General features: G+C 40.7%; 1 protein-coding gene across 15 annotated transcripts in view; it reads left to right on the forward strand.

Annotated features, from left to right (window-relative positions):
• The window catches only part of Esrrg (estrogen-related receptor gamma), a 606,376-nt gene extending 590,422 nt beyond the window's left edge, over positions 1-15,954 (forward strand). For 10 of the 15 annotated variants that reach the window (XM_011238916.3, XM_006497165.4, XM_011238917.3 and 7 more), the window contains one exon: positions 11,964-15,616. In XM_011238916.3, the coding sequence (XP_011237218.1) occupies positions 11,964-12,208 (245 nt within the window). In that variant the 3' untranslated portion in view covers positions 12,209-15,616. Of the gene's footprint in view, positions 1-11,963 lie in introns of all 15 variants that reach the window. The other 5 variants (NM_001357534.1, NM_001357535.1, NM_001357536.1 and 2 more) reach the window with 2 other exon arrangements.
• The last annotated feature ends 4,787 nt before the right edge of the window (positions 15,955-20,741 follow it).

Consider the following 20,741-nt stretch of genomic DNA (forward strand, 5'->3'; position numbering starts at 1 on the left):
CGTTTGTAAGTTCTCCATGAGTCAGCAAAATTATAATCAGCGCAGCTTTCTAGTGAAAAGTTAAGAGAGAGAAAAATAAACTTAGAGGGGACATTTTTTATTTACTTGCTCTCAGAAACTCTTGACACTTTTACCACCCTAGGCTTTTACTAATTTGAACCGTAGCAAAGCAGACGGTCATGAGGGACTCACATAAATGGGCACTCTTGGGACAAAATTAGCTTCATTGTTGTTTCTGCACAAGTCAACGTCAGTGAGTTATGGGGAAACAGTCCCCACCTTTCCTCTCAAAAAGGCCAATTTTGCAGTTGAGAAAAATACACGCCATGTTGCCCTTTGATTTTTGTTGTGAAAAAAAACATAGCCTGGAATTCTCTAGACATCACATTCTATTGAAAGTGCTACCATCAGTAGAGATTAAGAATTCTAGGAATACGTATGCCTAGCTGGGACAGGAGTGGGCTAAAATAGGGGCATACTCTGGTAATTCAAAATGGTTGGTATTTTGTTATATTTCCCCTTTGTGCCTTCTCTAAGGCTAGATTGTAGTATTAAGTCTCTTTTAACATTTGCATAAAGTTCAGGATAGATCCCTCCTAATGACGAGCTGATCATCAGATACCTGCGTGTCAATAACGGCTCTGAAACCATGTACCATTGACAGTCACACGACACTCGTTCCAGCTGCTTTTGTTTTGACCCTATCTTTGAACTTTATCTTGGTTGCCGGCCAGTAGTTTTCCCCTTAATTACAAGAAGGAAACTGTCAATAAAATCTGTTAAATGGGATGCAATGAGTGGCTTGAATGGGCGGATGGCTATTTGTTCAAATTCTGCAGTATTCAAGGTATTGACAGTTTGTTTTCTGGGGCCATATGTGACGATCAATCTCAGGCTGGGCTCAGCCGTGCTGAAAAATGAAAAACCAGATTGCTTTTGCTTACTTGTGGATGACGACTTTGTGATTTGGCGCGGTCTGGGCAAGATGAGACCTTCTGCCCAAATTGCCCCCATGAGAGCCAGGGATGCGTGACTGTTTTTAGAAATAATTTTTAATTGATTTTGTAATTAACAGTTCATCTAAAATATTGATGCATGAATCCTTGGACTGATGGAAGGGAAATTGTTTTCAACAATGAAGTTGTACCTTCCTATTTGTCTTTATAATGGGTGTTAGCATTTCACAGTTTTAAATGTGGATATAACCCACTTATTACCACACAATTCACCCTACTTTCCCTCACTTTCCTGGGAACTTAAATTGTGAGTGAGTGTGTGTGTGTGTGTGTGTGTGTGTGTGTGTGTATGTATGTATGTGTCTGTGACAAATGACCTTGTTGTTACAAACCCTTGACCTTCTCTGAAGAGAGTTCAGGTGGAATGTGAGATAGAAGTTTTCTGAGTTTGTGAGGTTTTTTTTTTTTTTTTTTAAGCCTTCATAATTTAGGACCTATCCAAATTAGGTGAAAGATTTCACAGTACTGGTTTTGCAAAGAAGTTTTACTTGATAATCTCAAAAATGATTCTAACTGAAACCATTAACTCTATTCATTATTTTTTTCTTAAGCAGAGCAAGCATATTTTATATCATCTTATGTTCCCAATTGATTTTGTAAATTGTTAGTTGATTATGAACCCTGGGCAATGCTAAAACTTTGTCATCAAAATTGCTAAATGTTGGCAGATGGAGATGTTCCCAGCATAGTTTTAGCTATGTATGCTCATTTAGCCTGCCTTAGCTCCTTACTAGAAGAATAGCCACTCATATTGTTGAAACACAAAAGCTCCAATTCTGTTTCTTGTGCTGTCAGGCCAGGAAAGAACCTGTGGTGCTGCTGGCACAGTTGACTAGAAGTCCTGACTTAATGGACTCTGTAGTTTCTTTATGTAAAGGACACAGTGAAGACTTTCCTGCCTCACCAGTTCTAGATCCTGAGTAGCATAGCTTAACAGAGTATTTCTGCATATAGACAATTCTAACATCGACTCTTAATTCCAAGAAAGGTGAATTTCATCTAGTTCTAATTTACAGTTAGGCCATACCTAGTTCTTTGACCTTATAATTAAGCAACAGGGAAAATGGCCTTGTCCTGACAAGCTCAACCCAAAGCCCTGGTCTTTCAGTTTAGGGTAAACCACTCAGAAAGTCATTTTCTTTCATAACTTGTATGTTATTTTGTTCAATTTCATTTTGCCTGTAAATTGGAGGACAGCAGCAAAAATGTAGATTTAATCTTGTTTGGATCAAACTTGAGTATCTTAAATGCTTATGGGTATATTGCTGTGAGCGCATCGCTGTGAGAGCATCACTGTTAGCCCATCCCTGTGAGTGCATCCCTGTAAACACATCCCGGTGAGCATCCCTGTGAGAGCATCCCTGTGAGCACATCTCTGTGAGAGCATCCCTGTGAGTGCATCCCTGTGAGTGCATCCCTGTGAACACATCCCTGTGAGAGCATCCCTGTGAGCACATCTCTGTGAGAGCATCCCTGTGAGTGCATCCCTGTGAACACATCCCTGTGACAGCATCCCTGTGAGTGCATCCCTGTGAGAGCATCCCTGTGAGAGCATCCTTGTGAGAGCATCCCTGTGAGAGTATCCCTGTGAGAGCATCCCTGTGAACACATCCCTGTGAGAGCATCCCTGTGAGCACATCCCTGTGAGAGCATCCCTGTGAGAGCATCCCTGTGAGAGCATCCCTGTGAGTGCATCCCTGTGAGCACATCCCTGTGAGAGCATCCCTGTGAGAGCATCCCTGTGAGAGTATCCCTGTGAGAGCATCCCTGTGAGCACATCCCTGTGAGAGCATCCATGTGAGAGCATCCTTGTGAGTGCATCCCTGTGAACACATCCCCGTGAGAGCATGCCTATGAGAGCATCCCTGTGAGAGCATCCCTGTGAGCTCATCCCTGTGAGAGCATCCCTGTGAGAGCATGCCTGTGAGAGCATCCCTGTGAGAGCATCCTTGTGAACACATCCATGTGAGAGCATCCCTGTGAGAGCATCCCTGTGAGAGCATCCTTGTGAGTGCATCCCTGTGAGTGCATCCCTGTGAGCACATCCCTGTGAGCTCATCCCTGTGAGAGCATCCCTGTGAGAGCATCCTTGTGAGTGCATCCTTGTGAGTGCATCCCTGTGAACACATCCCTGTGAGAGCATCTCTGTGAGAGCATCCCTGTGAGAGCATGCCTGTGAGACATCCCTGTGAGCACATCCCTGTGAGCTCATCCCTGTGAGAGCATCCCTGTGAGAGCATCCCTGTGAGAGCATCCCTGTGAGAGCATCCCTGTGAGAGCATCCCTGTGAGCTCATCCCTGTGAGAGCATCCCTGTGAGAGCATGCCTGTGAGAGCATGCCTGTGAGAGCATCCCTGTGAGAGCATCCCTGTGAGAGTATCCCTGTGAGAGCATCCCTGTGAGAGCATCCCTGTGAGCATATGCTGATGCTTTGCTTAGATATGCCAAGGTTTTCTTTTTGTATTCAGAATTTTAGATTAACATAAATGAATAATTATGTAAAAAATTATTTGGTAGAGGCCTATGTGTCTTTTTCCTGCATGGCTATAGATGTTAAGAGAAATCTTGTTTATTTATGCTTTAATATTATTTTAACCATCTGCTTTTATTCAATAGTCACCAATATTATGCTTCTGTTTGGTGAACAGACAGTTGGCTTCCTGATAGGGGTTTTTATATTTTTAGTGAGCACATTTTATTCAAGAATAAATATGAGTAAAATTAAGTGTTTTTTTTTACTTCTATATAATACTTCTAGAATAAAATAAATACGAATGGAACACTATTAATACTATTTTGGTCATCAGCTTAAACTCGGGAATAATCTTAGGAACCTCATAATTGAGGACATTCCTCAGGACACATTGATTTGTATACACAGTTCACAATTGTAGAGTTTCTAGTGACAAATGCTGTGATTTCTTTAGATGACCAGAATGGGGCCATATTTAGGATATTTGAATACTTATATAAGATTAGCTTAGTGTCTCTCAATCATTTTTATTATCATGCCCTTAGGAGAAGCTTTTTGATAAGCTTTTCCTTATAACTTGCTAATTAAGTAGCAATACCACAAATTGTGTGTACACACACACACACACACACACACATATATGTTTATATAGCATATATTTGTGATTTTCTTTTAATCTAAGGAATTTTTTTTTGTACTCTGTGAGTCTGTATTTCCTTCACTTCAGAGAACATGGTTTCGAGTCATAGGTAGTTTCTTAACTCTAAAGTAAAAGAGGTGAGTTAAACAATATCCAGCATCAGTAAGAGACATAAACCAGTTGAAACCAGTTATGAAGGTAAGGTCATAAGGTTTTGGGGTAGGGGATGTTTAGTTTGGAGACTGTGTGCTGAGCCTTCAGGATCAATATGTTAGCATCTTCATGAAGATGCACAGTGAGCATAGATGTCACTAACAAAATCCCTTTCACTCTAAAGGCCTTACTGGGCTCTTAGGCAATTTAAAAAAAAATGGTGCCATTTCTATGATGTTCTAGAGATAGCTTTAGTTGCTGGTCAAAAGGGTATGCTTACTTGTTTGTTTTTGGAAAACCTTTCTGTAGCCACCTCTTTTAGAAAACTTCTCTTGAGGAATCTCCCTGCATGTCCATGCAGGTGCCATGTTCAGCTGATGAGTACTTGTCGCCACTGTGAGACAGAAAGTTGGATGTCTCACCTCCACTCCTGACACATTGCTTATATCCCACAAACAACCATGCACTATGTTTCAGAGGGTTCAGTACAAAAAACTGGGTAATTCCTATCTCACCCCAAGAAACCTAAGCTGATCGTGTTAAATTGCTTCAGAATTTGACGCCTGTACTTTATGTTGCTGCCCCTTGATAATTATAATAGTCACCCCTTGGTATTTGTGAAGAATCAATTCTAGTTCTTTTTTTTTTTTCTTAAGGATAGTTACAAAGCCTGCAGAGTATCAATTTGTATGTAAAATGGCATGATTTTATATAACCCTTACCTGTTTGTTTTAGTAACTTATCTCTAGAGTACTTATAAGTGGTGCCAGATAAATTCAGATAAAGAGTTGACATATGTATAGTGTTGTCTCAGGAACAGTGACAGGAAAAACTCTGTGTGTTCAGTGCAGACATAACTCATACCTTCGTTTTAAAAATACATTTGTGCTCTCATCTCTGGGGGTCAGAATTCCAAAATCAGTTCATTGGTTGTACTACAAGATACGGACAGAGCTCAGCTCCCCCTGGTCATTCCAGAGAGTCTGTTTCCTTAATTTCTCTGGCCTTGGTCATATTCCACAACATATCATCTGCATCCATTCAACCATCCATCCATCAATCCATCCATCCATTTCCCCAATCATTCATCTGTCCATCTATCCATCATTCCATCCACCCATCCATCCATCTATCTGTTCATCTATCATCCATTCATTCATCTGTCCATCCATTCAATCTATCTATCCATCTATCTTTTAATTTTGCCTTATATTTTTGAAACAGTGTCTCACTATGTAGTTGAGGCTACCCTTGAGTTCTCAATTCCTATCTCTGTGAACCCAGGCCTACCCATTGTGCCAGGCTCTTCCTACATCATAAAAAGCCAGTGGTGTAGAGGTTGCCTTCATGGCATTGTGGTCTCCTTTCTATTTTGCTTTTATTGGACTGGGTATCCCAAGATAATCTCCCATATGAAGATTCTATCTTAATAGCATACAAAGTTCCTTTTGCCCTAATAGTTAACATTCATGTGTTCTAGGATTCAGGACTTAGGTATCCTTGGAGTCAATTTTCAGTCTAACACAACGAACATATAAGCCAGTTCAAAAAAATAAGACTGCAGAAGTAGCCAGGAACCGTTCAAGATGTCTTGTTCCAGGGTGAACCCTCTCCCTTTCTTCCAAAGTAACTGCTTTTAGAGGCACTAAATATATACTTTTGATTCAGATAGATGCACTGGATTCTCTAAACGTAGCAGAAATAGATGCAAGAGGGAAAAGTTACCTCCATCCTAAAGAGTCAGACCATGTACTGCACCTACTGTCCTGGCTTTTGTGGCTACCACATCCTTGTGTTTGTTATTAAATTGTTTATGCTCAGTGACTGCAGTCAAGACTTATTCATTTATCACCACCACCCCCAAATTCGATGGATGGACTTTAGAACCAAAATGTATAGCCCAAGTCTGAATATCCCTGCTTTCTTTCCATCGTCTTTGGTCTGTTGTGGAAATTGCAACAGACTTCCTCACAACCTGGGTGCTACATACACTCAAGTCCTTGCCCCGTGGCACCTGCAGGTAGCTCATTGTTCAGTGGCTGCAGGGGGAGGCAAGGACAGTGACCTCTCTACGATGTCAGAGCTTAGGGTGCGGATGACTCAGATCTGCTCAGTATTGGCTGTGGTCTCAATTTCTGCCTGTCATTCTATCAGGAGATGCATATAAAGTCCTAGAAAACTCACCTGCTCTTTAGCTGCCAGTTGGATAAAAGTGGGACTATATATATGTGTGTACATACACACATAGGTATTTGTGCATATTTAGTGAATATTAGTCAATCACAAATGCTATCTTTATTGAAGCTCAAGTTTGTTCCAAGTTTGTCAGTGGTTGATTTCTAGGTTTGTTTTTTTTTTTTTTTTAATGACTTAGTGGTTTTACTTTATAGTTATGCCATTTGGTGTGACATTTTAAGCCAGGGCCAGATGGTAATCTGGGGAGATGTTAGGAACACCCACATATATGTAATCATTTGGGCTTGGGGGAGCAGTCTTGAGGACCACCTTGTCCTGGTTTGTGTTGCGATGCCACATGTGTTGGCTTTGCTGCCTGGTTACTATAAGAATACTTACGATCAGTGCCTTTCAATCTTTTATTTTGTGGGGAAGCCATTCTGTCAGTGAAGGCCATTTGTCTTACAGTTACCCAGGAGTCCTGGATGGCAGCTGGCTGCTGACCATAGAATCACTCTAGAACACCTTATCTAGTGTTCCTAGAGAAATTAAAACATCACTTCTCTTTTAAGAAATAGACCTCTGCTCATTTCTGTTTTTTGTTTTGCTTAGCACATTCTTGTTTTAATCTTTTAAGGTTCAGGGTTAAAAGTCATATTGACTGTCACCTCTCTCATGTAGGGTGATTTACATCGCTCATTACAGTGCTGGGTATGGACACCAGGTCCTTTCCACATGCTAAGAAAGCTCTTGGCCCCTGGACCACATACCCTGTCCATTATAAACTCTCAGTAAAGTGACCATCTCTGTTCCACAAAGTACATTACCAGTTATGATTTTTCATTCTCCATACTAAACGACACTGGACATGCATGCCTATTCCTGATACTCAGTTCTGGCTCAGCATGAGACATCATTATAGATAATGAGCCACAAGCAGAAAAGTCACTTCCCAGATTGAGCTGTGACCCTCTGAGCACCCATGCCCATGTCCACCGGTATACAAAAGGCCAATGCTTACTACACTTAATGAGTAAAAACTAAAGCCTTTGCATGTTCCACCTGTGGCAATAAATGTGTTTCATCCCTGTTCTGAGAGTCAAAGACAGGAATGGCACCCTCTCTTATGGTCTCATTCATAGGCTACCATATCAAATATTATGAAAGTGGAACTGAGAGGAGACTCGGTGATGAAGAGCACTGACTGCTCTTCCAGAAGACCTAGGTTCAATACCCAGCACCCACAGAGTAGTTCACAACCATCAGTAACTCGAGTCTCCGGGGATATGAGACCCTCTTCTGGCCTCTGCAAGCACTGCACATACATGGTACACAGGCAAAACACTCACTAAAATTAAATAAATAAATAAACACACAAATAAAACAATAAAACTATTGTATTTAGATACTCATTAAGGTAGTTATTAGGGGTTGAAACAACACATTATATATATATATATATATATATATATATATATATATATATGATATAAGATATATATATCCTATTTGAACTCTGGTTACATTTTAAAATCTTAATTCGTTTTAATAGCACATATATATTTATTATCCTATTCAGTTAGTGGTAAGTTGTGGACCAAATCCCAGTACCTTGATTTGGTAGTTCAGGACTTGGGCCCAGGCATCCAAATTTCTGACCAGATGAACTAGTGCTCTTACTGTGTAGCCTTACCCTGCCAAGTGTGTTCATGACCGGATGCATCCCTGTTATCACATTTACTCTGTTTCCATCCATTCTGATTCTGGGACCTGCTTCCTTGGAAACATACTTGAGAAGAAACAAGTAACAACAACCAAAGCCAGACAATCACCCAATGCCACTTCTCCTGATTCTGGCATCTGCATGTCCACTGAGCCCAAGAAACAGAGCAGATTAACATTACAGAACCAACACTTGAACTAGGGCCCCTAATGGAGATGAATATTTCCTTCAGCAGTCTGCCAGCTGAATCATGGTCTAATTAAATAGTTCAGATTTAGTGAGTTTGCATTTAAAGTATTAGCAGATCTGAGAACGAGTAAAGCTAAAATGAGTTAGAATCTTTTCTGTAAATGGGAAGTTAAATTATCATAGTAATTTGATTAAATCATTTTTAAATCTCTCCAGCTAAATCACAGCCTTTAAAGAATAGTTTGAAGTCTTAATTGCTGTTTGTGAGCATATCGCTCTGCTATTTGTTCTCGCCTCATTTCCTGTGACATCCGCTCGTATATCTCCCTAGGCCAGGCCAGAGTAGTGGCAAAGGAAAAACTGAAAAGCTGGGGTGGCAGGGGGCGGGGGGAACTGCAGCTGGCTTCCCATGTTTAAAGGAACACCACCTACAAAAGAGAAATATGCTCTACTTCATTACAATAATTATAACCCAAACCAAAGGAAGGAACTTGGAGACAGACTGGGAAAATATGAAATAGGTATTTCTCATTATTAGACCCATCTCTTCATAAAAAGACTGTAAAGCAGTCTTCATACAACTGGAGACGCCATTGCTTGGAACACTGTAGAGGAGACTCCTGATAAAAGCAGAAAAGTCCATGACTGTGTTCCTTGGGCAGTTTCATTTTCATTTTGAGATTAACACTAGCATAACTATATTTTAGAAGCTGAATTTTATTTTATTTTATTTTATTTTATTTTATTTTATTTAAAAAAGGGAAACTAAGTTTCCAGAGTTAGTGAGATAGCCCAGTGGGTAAAATGCTTTTCTTACCAGCATCAGGACCAGTGTTTGAGTAACAAGAAGCTATGCCAAAAGCCAGATAGGGTAACCATAGCTTTCAATCCCAGTGGTGAGGAGGCAGAGACAGGAAACCTCCAGGGACTCACTGGCCAGCCCATCTAGCTGGCTTGGCAAATTCTAAACTGTTGAGAGACCCTACCTCAGGAGACACAGTGGATAGTTCTTGAGGAAGGTTGCAGAGATGTGTATGTGTGAACACACGTGCACTTACACACCCCAAATGCATAACACATATACACACACAAATAGAGCAAACTAAGTTTGAGCCTGAGAGAACCCAGATGGAGGTTAATTAACAGGGCAGGTGACTACAGAGCAGCTCCATCTCCACCTAGTCCCAGCTCACTGTGGATGGTGACCTCTTGAAGCTCCAAAATGGAGTCTTCTAGCCATCACCCTGCCACTTCCCTTATCCTCTAGTATCCCCCAAGATTACTGTCACCTGGGGAGAAGGAGCCAGGAGGAACAATAGCAGGACTTCCAGGTGAGGGTCTTGTCACCCTTCATTATGTTCTTCTGAAAAGCAAAGCCAACAAGTGATCCATTGATGTTAGCATAGACTCCTGCATCTCTGTATTGTGTAGTAGCCATGGTTACCATGCGAGTTAATCTGAGTCCCAAGGTAGCATCAAAAACACCATGCAATCCTAATCTACTTGGTATAAATAGTGCCAGTTTTACCAATAACTTAGTAATATACTTTTTATGACCCTGTACAAGAAAAAGCAACAAAATAATTTTAACAGACAGAAGAGTTTTTAGGGTTTTTGTTTTGTTTTGATTTGTTTTTTGATTTAAAGGAATTTATTTATTTATTTATTTATTTATTTATAATCCACCCATTGCCCTTGGACCAGGTCCTGTATGCTGCCTGGTTGGTGGCTCAGTGTCTGGGAGCTCCCAGAGGTCCAAGTTAGTTGAGACTACTGGTCTTCCTATAGGGTCACCCTCTTCTGCTTCTATCCTTCTTCTATTCTTCTTCTATCCTTCCCCCAATCCAACCACAGTGGTCCCTGACTACAGTCCAATGGTTGGGTGTAATTATCTGCATCTGTCTCAGTCAGCTGCTGGTTTGGCCTCTCAGAGGACAGCTATGCTAGGATCCCATCTGTAACCACACCACAGCATCAGGAATAGTATCAGGCCTTAGTGTCTCCACCCCATGAGGTGGATCCCCTGTTGGGCAGGTCACTGGACCGCCTCTCCCTGAGTCTCTTCTCCATTTTGGTGCCTGCAGATTTTATAGGCAGGAATACTTCTGGGTCAGGCATTTTAACTGTGACTTGGTAGCACCATCTCTCCTCCTCGAGAGCCTCCAGACAGAACAGGTTTAACAGCATTTTACTGGTTATATCCCGTCATCCTCATTCTTCTGCCACTTAGTTTTTATTTGGTTTTATTACAAGGTTCTGTTTAGTTTACTCTGTGATCTATGTTTGAATTGTGGGAAACTTGGGCTAACTACATACATCTTCGCACTTGACATTCACGGAGAAAAGGGATTATTAAACATGAAGAGTCCCCAAAGACTCCATTACGTGTAATTAACAGATAAACTGTCATCGGAATCAATAAAACGTGCTAAATGATTCAAACTTGTATATAATTAAGTGTCTGTTTTATTTTTTTTATCCACATTTCACATTTCTCACAAGGATAATTACAGCAACCTTGTTAACCCTTTTTGTTCCTGACTACATTGGTTTGTTAAATTAGTCAATTTAGGGGCCGAGTTCACTATTACAAATGGGGAAAATATTTCACAACTAAAGGTAATCTGAGTATATAAGAATAACGTAATAAGATGTGAGCAATACATTTAAGATCTTGAAGCATTATAAATGACAGAGATGTCATATAGTCAGGGTTTCCATGTGTCATGTGGACTTGTGAGTTACGATCTTGGTCACTATCTTTTTAACCTTTGGGAAATATGAGCTTTTGGGTAGAAGTTTGAGATTTAAAATTTATCTTTGCTTACATTTAGAAGTTTTTAAAATAATATTTTTATTTATTCTTTGAGAATTTCTTAGAGTAGATTTTGATCATATTTATTTCTCTTCCTCCCCTTATTCACCTGTGTTATAAGTTCCTTGCTATAGTTCTTTGTTAAAGAAACATGAAAAGGCCTTAGGGTCATACTGCCAAATGTCTGTTAAAGTGTTCTGCTAGTCGATATGTAATGTATGCTGTAAATACACACATACGCACACACACATACTTGCAGATATAAAATAATTCTTAAATTCTAAGATCATATTGAAGATTACTAAGTGAAATTTAGGGGAAAACATACAGGTTTTGAACCAGCTTTGACCCCTGGGTCAAAAGAACAAGAACACCCACATATTTTATTTAGAATGTTTTCATCTGTGTTCCTTGTGATAGTTCTTTATAGTGTCTGTGTGTGTGATAGAGAGAGAGTGTGTGTATGTGAATGTGCCTGTGCGTGAGAGTGTGTGTGTGTGTGTGTGAGAGGGAGTGTGTATGAATGTGTGTGTGTGAATGTGTGTGTGTGTGTGAGAGAGAGTGTGTATGAATGTGTGTGTGTATGAATGTGTGTGTGTGTGAGTGTGCATATATGAATGTGTGTGTGAGTGTGTGAATGTGTATGTGTGAGTGTGTGTGACTGTGTATGAGTATGTGTGTGGGTGTGTCTCTCTGTGTATAAAATAAACGGCATTTTGTTTGGTTAACTTGGTTTTGCTATTTCCATAATGGCTGACCTCTTCTGCTTCCCTGTCCAGATTCCATGCATATAGAAGATGTGGAAGCTGTGCAGAAACTTCAGGATGTGTTACATGAGGCCCTGCAGGATTACGAGGCTGGCCAGCACATGGAAGACCCTCGCCGTGCAGGCAAGATGCTGATGACGCTGCCGCTGCTGAGGCAGACCTCCACCAAGGCAGTCCAGCACTTCTACAACATCAAACTCGAAGGCAAAGTGCCCATGCACAAACTTTTTTTGGAAATGCTGGAGGCCAAGGTCTGACTAAAAGCCCCCCCTGGGCCCTCCCATCCTGCACGTTGAAAAGGGAAGATAAACCCAAGAATGATGTCGAAGAATCTTAGAGTTTAGTGAACAACATTAAAAATCAACAGACTGCACTGATATTTTAGCAGCCACAGTACGATGCAGCCTGCGGATTCCGCTACATCTTCCTGATAGGTTTCCTCTACTTTATCCCACGATCCTCTGGCCACATCCCTGCATTCCTCCACTCTTCCTTGTTCTATTATTATGTTTGGCTTCTTTCACTAATAGTTCATTTTCCCTCCTCCCCTCCCTTCTCTTCTCCCTCCCTCCTCTGTCTCCCCCTTCCTTCCTTTCTCTTCCTTTCCACAATCTTCTCCTCTTGCCTTGCTCTCACCTCTCTTCGCTTTCTCACATCTCCTCCCACTCTGCGTACATAGTCAATACCTCTGATTGTATGGAACATTTCTTTTACCTCTTGCATCTCTTCTCCGTCTCTTCCTTCCCCACTTTTTTTTGTTTGTTTGTTTGTTTCCTTTCCTTCCTTCTGCTGCTGAACTCTTAATAGCAGTCTCTAACTGGAGAGAGAAAGAGAGAGAGATGGAAGCCAGCCCTGCCAAAGGACAGAGATCCATACTATGGATGCCAGTGAACTTGTCATGAACCATGACATCCCCAGTGAGTAAGGAATCAAAGAGAGAACCGTACCTAAAGTACATTGCAACGCAAACGGATCAACTTAGTGCAGTATTAGATTCTACCGGGCAGCCTTCGATCAGACAACCTAAGTGGCGGCATTGGCTGCTTCTCCTTGCTTTCTCATCTAGATCAGTTACAGCCATTTGATTCCTTAATTCTTTTGTCAAGTCTTCCAGGTGTTGGTTAGTTTAGCTACTATGTAACTTTTTCAGGGAATCCTTTAAGCTTTATTCATTCATGCAATACTAGAGAGGGGTAAGGATACCGCAACCTCGTGCTGGCTTTGAACAATTGAACACTAATGAAGGACAAATGAACCCTGAAGGAAGATTTTTAAAAATGTTTCGTTTCTTCTTACAAATGGAGATTTTTTTGTACCAGCTTTACCACTTTTCAGCCATTTATTAATATGGGGATTTAACTTACTCAAGCAATAGTTGAAGGGAAGGTGCATATTACCACGGATGCAATTTATGTTGTGTGCCAGTCTGGTCCCAAACATCAGTTTCTTACATGAGCTCCAGTTTGCCTAAATGTTCACTGACACCAAGGATTAGATGATACCTGCCGTGACACCGAGTGGTCCCATCCACGAGCACTGCACATGGGATCCCTATCTGTAGAATTAGCACCAGTACACCTCCCTGCCGGGAGGGACAGTCGCCATACGGTTTCTAGCTGCCCTCGTGGTTAGGAACAAGATGCTGCCTGTATACAAACTCTGTCTCAGAAGGAGCTGTGAGCCAATACCATTTCAGAGGCAATAAAGGCTAAGTGCCAGAATTCAAACCAACCAACCATCAAAGACAGCAGACGCCTGACCAAATTCTAAAGTCCTGATCCATAGGAGTCGATTCACTTAGGAATGGTTGTTTAAATTAACCTGCAGGTTTGTTTTGTTTCCTTGTTTGTTTTTTTACCAAAAGCTAAGCCAATAGATGTGCTTTTTCAACAAGTATGGTCACAGCACGAAGGTCAGTCAGGTTTCAGACTGTAACCAGGTGTAATCTAATGAAGAAATCAAATGTCCCCTCCCGAAACCTACAGTCGCCGAATAACCAGAAACCAGTAACCTCCGTAGAACGCTTTACCAATGGACCAGTGTTAGTAGCTGCTCTCTGTATTCTGTGGACAGTCTTATTCTATGTACACAGATGTAATTAAAGTTGTACTCCTAACAAACAAAAGAATAGTTCAGCTTCAATGTTCCATGTTTGCTGCGCTTTTCTGAACTTTATGTTGCATTCAGAAACTGTCGTCTTGTTCTCGTGGTGTTTGGATTCTTGTGGTGTGTGCTTTTAGACACAGGGTAGAATTAGAGACAGTATTGGATGTATACTTCCTCAGGAGACTACAGTAGTATATTCTACTCCTTACCAGTAATAACTAAGAGATTGAAACTCCAAAACAGTATTCATTACGATCAGACACACATCAAAATCATAATAATATTTTCAAAAAAGGGATAATTTCTCTAATGGTTTATTATAGAATACCAATGTATAGCTTAGACATAAAACTTTGAATATTCAAGAATATAGATAAGTCTAATTTTTAAATGCTGTATATAAGGCTTCCACCTGATCATCTCTCAGATGTTGTTATTAACTCGCTCTGTGTTGTTGCAAACCTTTTTGGTGCGGACTTGCTTCCAAAACTATTGCTACTTTGTGTGCGTTAAGCAAAATACCTTGGACTGAGGGTGTCTCAGCCCTGTGCTAGGAATACTGTGTATCTATCATTAGCTATATGGGAATATATCGTAGATTGTGGTTCTCAGTAGAGAAAGTGACTGTAGTGTGACTCTAGGTAAATCATCATTAGCAATTCATTCGGATGGTCAATAACTTGAAATTGATAGCTGTGATAAGTTTTAAAAAATTGGCAAATCCCTGACTAAACATCAACAGAAAATACAACTCCTGGGGGGGAAAGGTGCTCATCCTGTAAGATTCTTTCATCATGTAAGTGTTTGAAACATTACTTTGCAGAAGGTTTATGCAGGGTTTAAGTTACTACCGCTCAATAATGCTATATATACACAAATGGAATATAGACAATGTATGTACCCACCGTTTCACTGAGTCGCAGAGAAGAATCTGAGCTTCAGAAGCCAGAGCCCACAAGTGATCAGGTGAGACAGAGGCACATTTAAGGAAGGAGGTACAATGTGTAGTTCTCCGTTTAAAAGACTTGGCCTTTTAAAACAACAAATATCTCACAACTATGGTGAAAACAACAACAGCTTCAAGTGTGGATCTAAAGGAAACGCACAGGTTTAGGGTAAATACCATTTGTACCTTGCTCGAGCAAAGTTTATTGTTTTGTTTTTTTTTGTTTTGTTTTGTTTTGTTTTCAAGTTTCCAGCAAGACCGTTTAGTTAATGCCAGCTGTCAGGAAGATACCAAGGTGTATGTTTTAGCCATGCAATTTGCAGTTTTATTTTCCTTTTAGGTTTGTCCTTATTTAAGGCAGTGCGATTGTTTTGGCTTCTTGTAGTGACTCTCGTGTTTTAATCAAGCCAGATTGTTGTATTTATTCCACTATTTTGCATTTAAATGATGACATAAAAGATATAAAAAATTTAAAACTGCTATTTTTCTTATAGAAGAGAAAATGGATGTTGGTGATTGTATTTTAATTATTTAAGCATCTCTGTTTACCTGCCTGGGACAACATTTTATGGCAGTCTTATGTGCAAAGATCGTGAATGGACAAAACAAAAAATTAAACTGCTTACAATGATCCAGGAGTTGCATTATAGCCAGTAGTAAAAATAATAATGATAATTAATAATAATTAATAATAATAATGAAACCATGTCTATAGCTGTAGGTGGGCATCACATCTGTAAAGCAATCAATTGTATATTTTTGTGATGTGTACCATACTGTGTGCTCCAGCAAATGTCCATTTGTGTAAATGTATTTATTTTATATTGTATATATTGTTAAATGCAAAAAGGAGCTATGATTCTGTGACTCCAATCAGTTCAGATATGTAACTCAAATTATTATGCCTTTCAGGAGGATGGTAGAACAATATTAAACAAGCTTCCACTTTTTGCCGCTGTTCTGTGTTATGTTTCATTTCTCCCTCGCTAGAGAAACAAACGGATTAACAGTGCCCTTTGTTGCCTCTCCTCAAAGAGTAGCTCTGAGGACCCGGTCCCTAAAAATAAAGTAGGACTTTAAGTAAGAGCTATATAAAGGCTTGTCAGAATGAATTCTAGGGTGCCAAGAGACATTTTGCATATTTAAGGGTATGCAAAGTGTCTCATGGCACATTAGAATTCATTCTGACAGGCCTTTATATAGCTCATATTTAATCTTAAGCAGCCCCACATCATCCTGCATTACTCAAAATCATCGCCTCTATGTCAATGTCATAACAGAAAACTTTCCCCTATTTTAAGATCATATTAAAACCTGTGAGAGGTATCTATTATTTCCTTCTATCGACAATTAAATCAAGTTCCCAGGCTGGCACACATGGAGCTCAGGAGTGCCCGGCTTCAGTGGAGGGAGTCCACAGAGCAGCCACTGGCCAGCTCTCCTGAATGGGAACTCTTGGCAGAGCCCTCTGATCCATGCATGGGGAGGAGGCTGTCTTGGAATTCAGGAAGGCTAAAGAGTGCTGCTGACAGCTAATAACCTTCTCCTGACCTCACTGCTTGGGGTGGACTTGGAGCTTTCCGGGAACTCTCCCGGAACCATCACGAAGCACTCACATGCTCTCTCTTGCTGTCCCTGCCTATCCTGTCTTTATTTCCTCTGCCTAGCTAGAGAGTGTTTTGTCAGTGTGCCGGCCCACCTTTCTGAGGTGACTGGTTCTCCAGAGATGCACAACAGTGACAAAAACCAATAGCCAGAACTGCTGGTTTTAGGACCTAGTAAAAAGAAAGCTCAGAGTCCACCTTTTTTATTTTAATGTCTATTGCAGGGCAAGAGCCCACCACAGTATCTCATGTTTATAAATTTTACTTTTGAGTTGTTCACATATGTGTGTCAAATTTCAGAAATGCAGCATTCATACCTAAGAAGGGATACCCTGTTTGAATTCTCCAGGAGAGCTCCCTTTTTAAAACATCCACAGGGCACACCCATGTTCTTTTAAAAAACCCAAACACTTAAATTCTCTTGCTTTTTCATATCTTATAATTATGTGACAACATTTTGGTGTAGACATGTACCCTGACTGCTTCAGGCATAAAAGCAACAGACAGTGGGATTGTGACACTTTTAGATGCTATATTTGTCAATTTAGAAACAAGGTAGATATGAATATTATTTGTTTTTACAAATTATCTAACTTTTAATGGCAATAAATTGTTTGTTTCACACCTTGACATATTAGAAGGGGTGCACCTTACTTCTCAGGTTATTTTAATGAACAACATATCATCCTTCAGGGGAAAAGAATTAAACTTTAGCCAAATGTTGCATTCAGAATATTTTAGGCATTGAAAGCTGAAAATCCACGATGTCAGGTTTCATAAAACCTTGTAAATACTAAATGAGAGAAATATATAAAATAGTGTTCAACTTTAATGATGAATGGTAACGTAACCAGTAAATCTTAACTTATAAGAGCAGATGTGTTCTTTGGTGTATCATACCAATTACTTCAAAGAAATCGACTGGCAATAGTTTTGATACAACTGTAAGCAATTGTTTTAAAAAGCAGTGGTTCTGAAACTTGTATCCATGTTGTAAACTTTGTAGGAGTGCTGAAACCTGCAGATACACATGTCCCATCCAGGAAGGACACAAATACAGTTTCACTGGGGTCTGCAAAGCTGCCAGGGCTGGGCTTGGGATGTTGGAGAGCTCCAGATGACTGAAGAGAAGGAAGGCATCTTTGCATCTTTGTAATTTCTTCAAGCCACAGATACCCTTAAAAATAAAAGCGCTTACTTGCATTGACGCTGCATGTTTGTAACTAGGGATGAAATCCAAGGCAAGAGATCGCTCCTTACTTTTTATTCACACAAAGACAGACAAATAAATGTCAGATGGGGTGAGAGACACTCATCCAATTCCATCTCTGTTTATATTGTTCCTCCCCAAAAGACAAGGGAACATATTTTTAAGAGTGCCATATTTTTAATGTTGTGCATCTCTGTATATCTATGTGTGGGCTCATGTGAGTATAGATGCCCTCAGAGGACAAAAGAGGCCACTGTGTCCCCTAGAGTTGAGCTTGCTAGTTTCTTGTCCCATGTGGGTGCTGGGAACAGAACCCCCACCATCTACAGGAGCAGCAAATGATCTTAACCATTGAGCCATCTCTCCTGGCCCAAGAGAACATTTTTTATTTGGTTATTCTGTCCATATCTAGTTATTTACCAGTAACAAATGGAGTTTTCAACAAAGCAAGTTATGTGTTCTGAGTATTTCATGATTATTTTATTCTAATCTGTTTATTTGATCCTTTAACTTGCTTTGAAATTAATTTACATGTTCTGAGGTTTAAAAAAACCACGATGGAATTTTCTCTACTTAAAAAAACAAGGAAAATTTAAAATCATTTATTTATTTATTTATTTTGGACTTTAGACTGGATTTTTTTATTTCGACCTATGCTTTCCAAGTTGTTGGTTTATGTGGGGGATAGAAATAAGATGGACTTAAGGGTGAAAATGTTTTATTCTTAGAACTCTATAGAAACTTCAGGTCTACCTTGCTCACTAAAAATTTCATTCATGACTAATCTTTGAAAGAAAAGCAAAATCCATTTAGAGGTTGATTTTTCTGCAGGGTCTTCCATGCTGATTGGACATTTCCATTGCCTGCTGGATACAGATGTATTTAAGTTGGAGTATCTGCTTTTTTCCAATCTAAGCCCAGATTCTTGATTCTTCTGCTCCTCCGTAGTTTAAAAAAGCAAAAGAAGTAGTCAGAGATTGATTGTGAATTGCATCTTATTATGGAACAAAGTAGAGATGAATGGGATTTCAAAATATTAATCCTCTTTTTCCATGAATATCTGTCTTTTTCTCCACAAAGCTCAAGCTGTGAAATAATGTGCTCATCAGGGGCTCAGTGTTGCTCGTCCACACCAGTTGGTCCAAGGGCTCGTTACGATGGTAATGACCGACTGCAACGTGAGCTTGAGTTGCAACAATGCAATTGCTACCAGCTCACCCGCTGAGAGAAATATTTTATTATTGTAGAATATCTTCCATAGAGATTTGTTTTTTCCCGGTCTCTGTTTAAGTTAAATTCAGTGCAGAACCGCATGGGGATTCATTCCCCTTGAGTATGTTTCAGAGAAACAAGTAGTCTCAAATTTTAGATATCCTAGCTACTTCAAATTTGTTTACTAGCAGAAAAATTATCTAGGTGACACTGTCACTGGGCGTGTGACACACTAGTCAGAAAAACAAGGCAGCATCAATTGTGTGGCCCTTACTAACAACGCTTTGGTCCCAAAGGCCACAGAAGTTCTGAAGTGACAAAGTTTCTTTTCAGTAGAAAGTGTTCTTAAATTTAATATCAAAGGTGATGGAAAAAGAAACCCCAAGAGCAACCCCTAACAGAAGCACGGTAGTCAGAGTGTGGGGCCCTGATTGGCAGCCTGTTTTGGTTAAATGACGCTTGCTCTGGCAACCCAGTAGAAAACTCTAGAAGGGACAGAACAACAAGCCACGTTCCCAGAGGCAGATGCCTGACACCTCAGAGCCCCCTACTCCATAATTCTGTGACTATAAGTCACACAGACAATGTCCCAAAGCTTCTAGCATTCTGGCTAGACTCCACCCCCACAGTTACCTGACTATAGCCAGGTATGTTCCTCCCCACAGTTACCTGATAGCACAGCCCACTATAAAAGGGGCTGCTTGGGCCCTCCTCACTCTCTTTAAGCTCTCACCTGTCTTACTCTCACCTCTAGCCCTCCTTCTCTCTCTCCCTTCCTCCCCCCTCTCTATATAGCCATGCCTGGCCTCTCTCTACCTTCTCTTTTTTCCCCCTGCCTTTCTACAATAGAGCTCTAAAACCATAGGCTGTCTCTGATCGTCAAGGCCCACTGTGCTTGAATGATAGGATATGCTTTCCCATAATTTTAATGAGCCGCATCTAACCTCCCATGAACCAGACCGGACCAAGGACTCTCACCTGTGTGTGAACCACTTAGTGCCCCCCCCTCCCCCTGTCCTCTCCTCCCTTTGGCCCTGGGGATGACCAAGCTGCCCCTGGAGCCCCCTTTTGTTCTCAGCTCTTCCAAGGTGTCCAGCGGTGTCTGGGATGCCGGAGACTGACAACCTGGTACCTAAGACTGCCCCTTGTCCACCACCTGCCGAGCTGGTGTCTTCCCACAGCCAGGCACCTACCCATGGCCCACCTACCCATGTGGAGATCGTGCGGCAGTCTTCTGCGTCTGCCTGCCCAGAGCACCAGAACTCTGGCAGGATGCAGGTTTTCTCCCACTCCCTCTTTCCCCACACCCACTGCCCAACAACAGAGGTCTTAGGCTGGACAAAGGTGGGTGGGGAAAGGTCTTAGGTTATAACTGTCTTTTGCAGCACAGATTTTGAGAATTGTGAAGAATGTCTTGGAGGGAATGAATGTTGCCAGAGGCACTAGATTGCATCGTAGACAGAAGAATCTGAACAAGCAAACACTGGGTAATGCTAATTTTATAGCATGCAGTCAAGTTATAACTGGAGTTTATTATATTTCTCCCAAAGAGAGAAACTGGAAAAGCAAATAGGAAAGAAGAAAGAAACTTACTTTATTTAATGTTTGTAAAACTGAGCGTGACTGTGTGTTTCACACGGGCTGAACAGTGGCTGACTTCAGGGAATACCAACCAACTCTGGGAAAAGATACTTCAAGGTGTAGAAGGGGAA

This window comes from Mus musculus, chromosome 1 (assembly GCF_000001635.26).
Source record: "Mus musculus strain C57BL/6J chromosome 1, GRCm38.p6 C57BL/6J".
Taxonomy (NCBI): domain Eukaryota; kingdom Metazoa; phylum Chordata; class Mammalia; order Rodentia; family Muridae; genus Mus; species Mus musculus.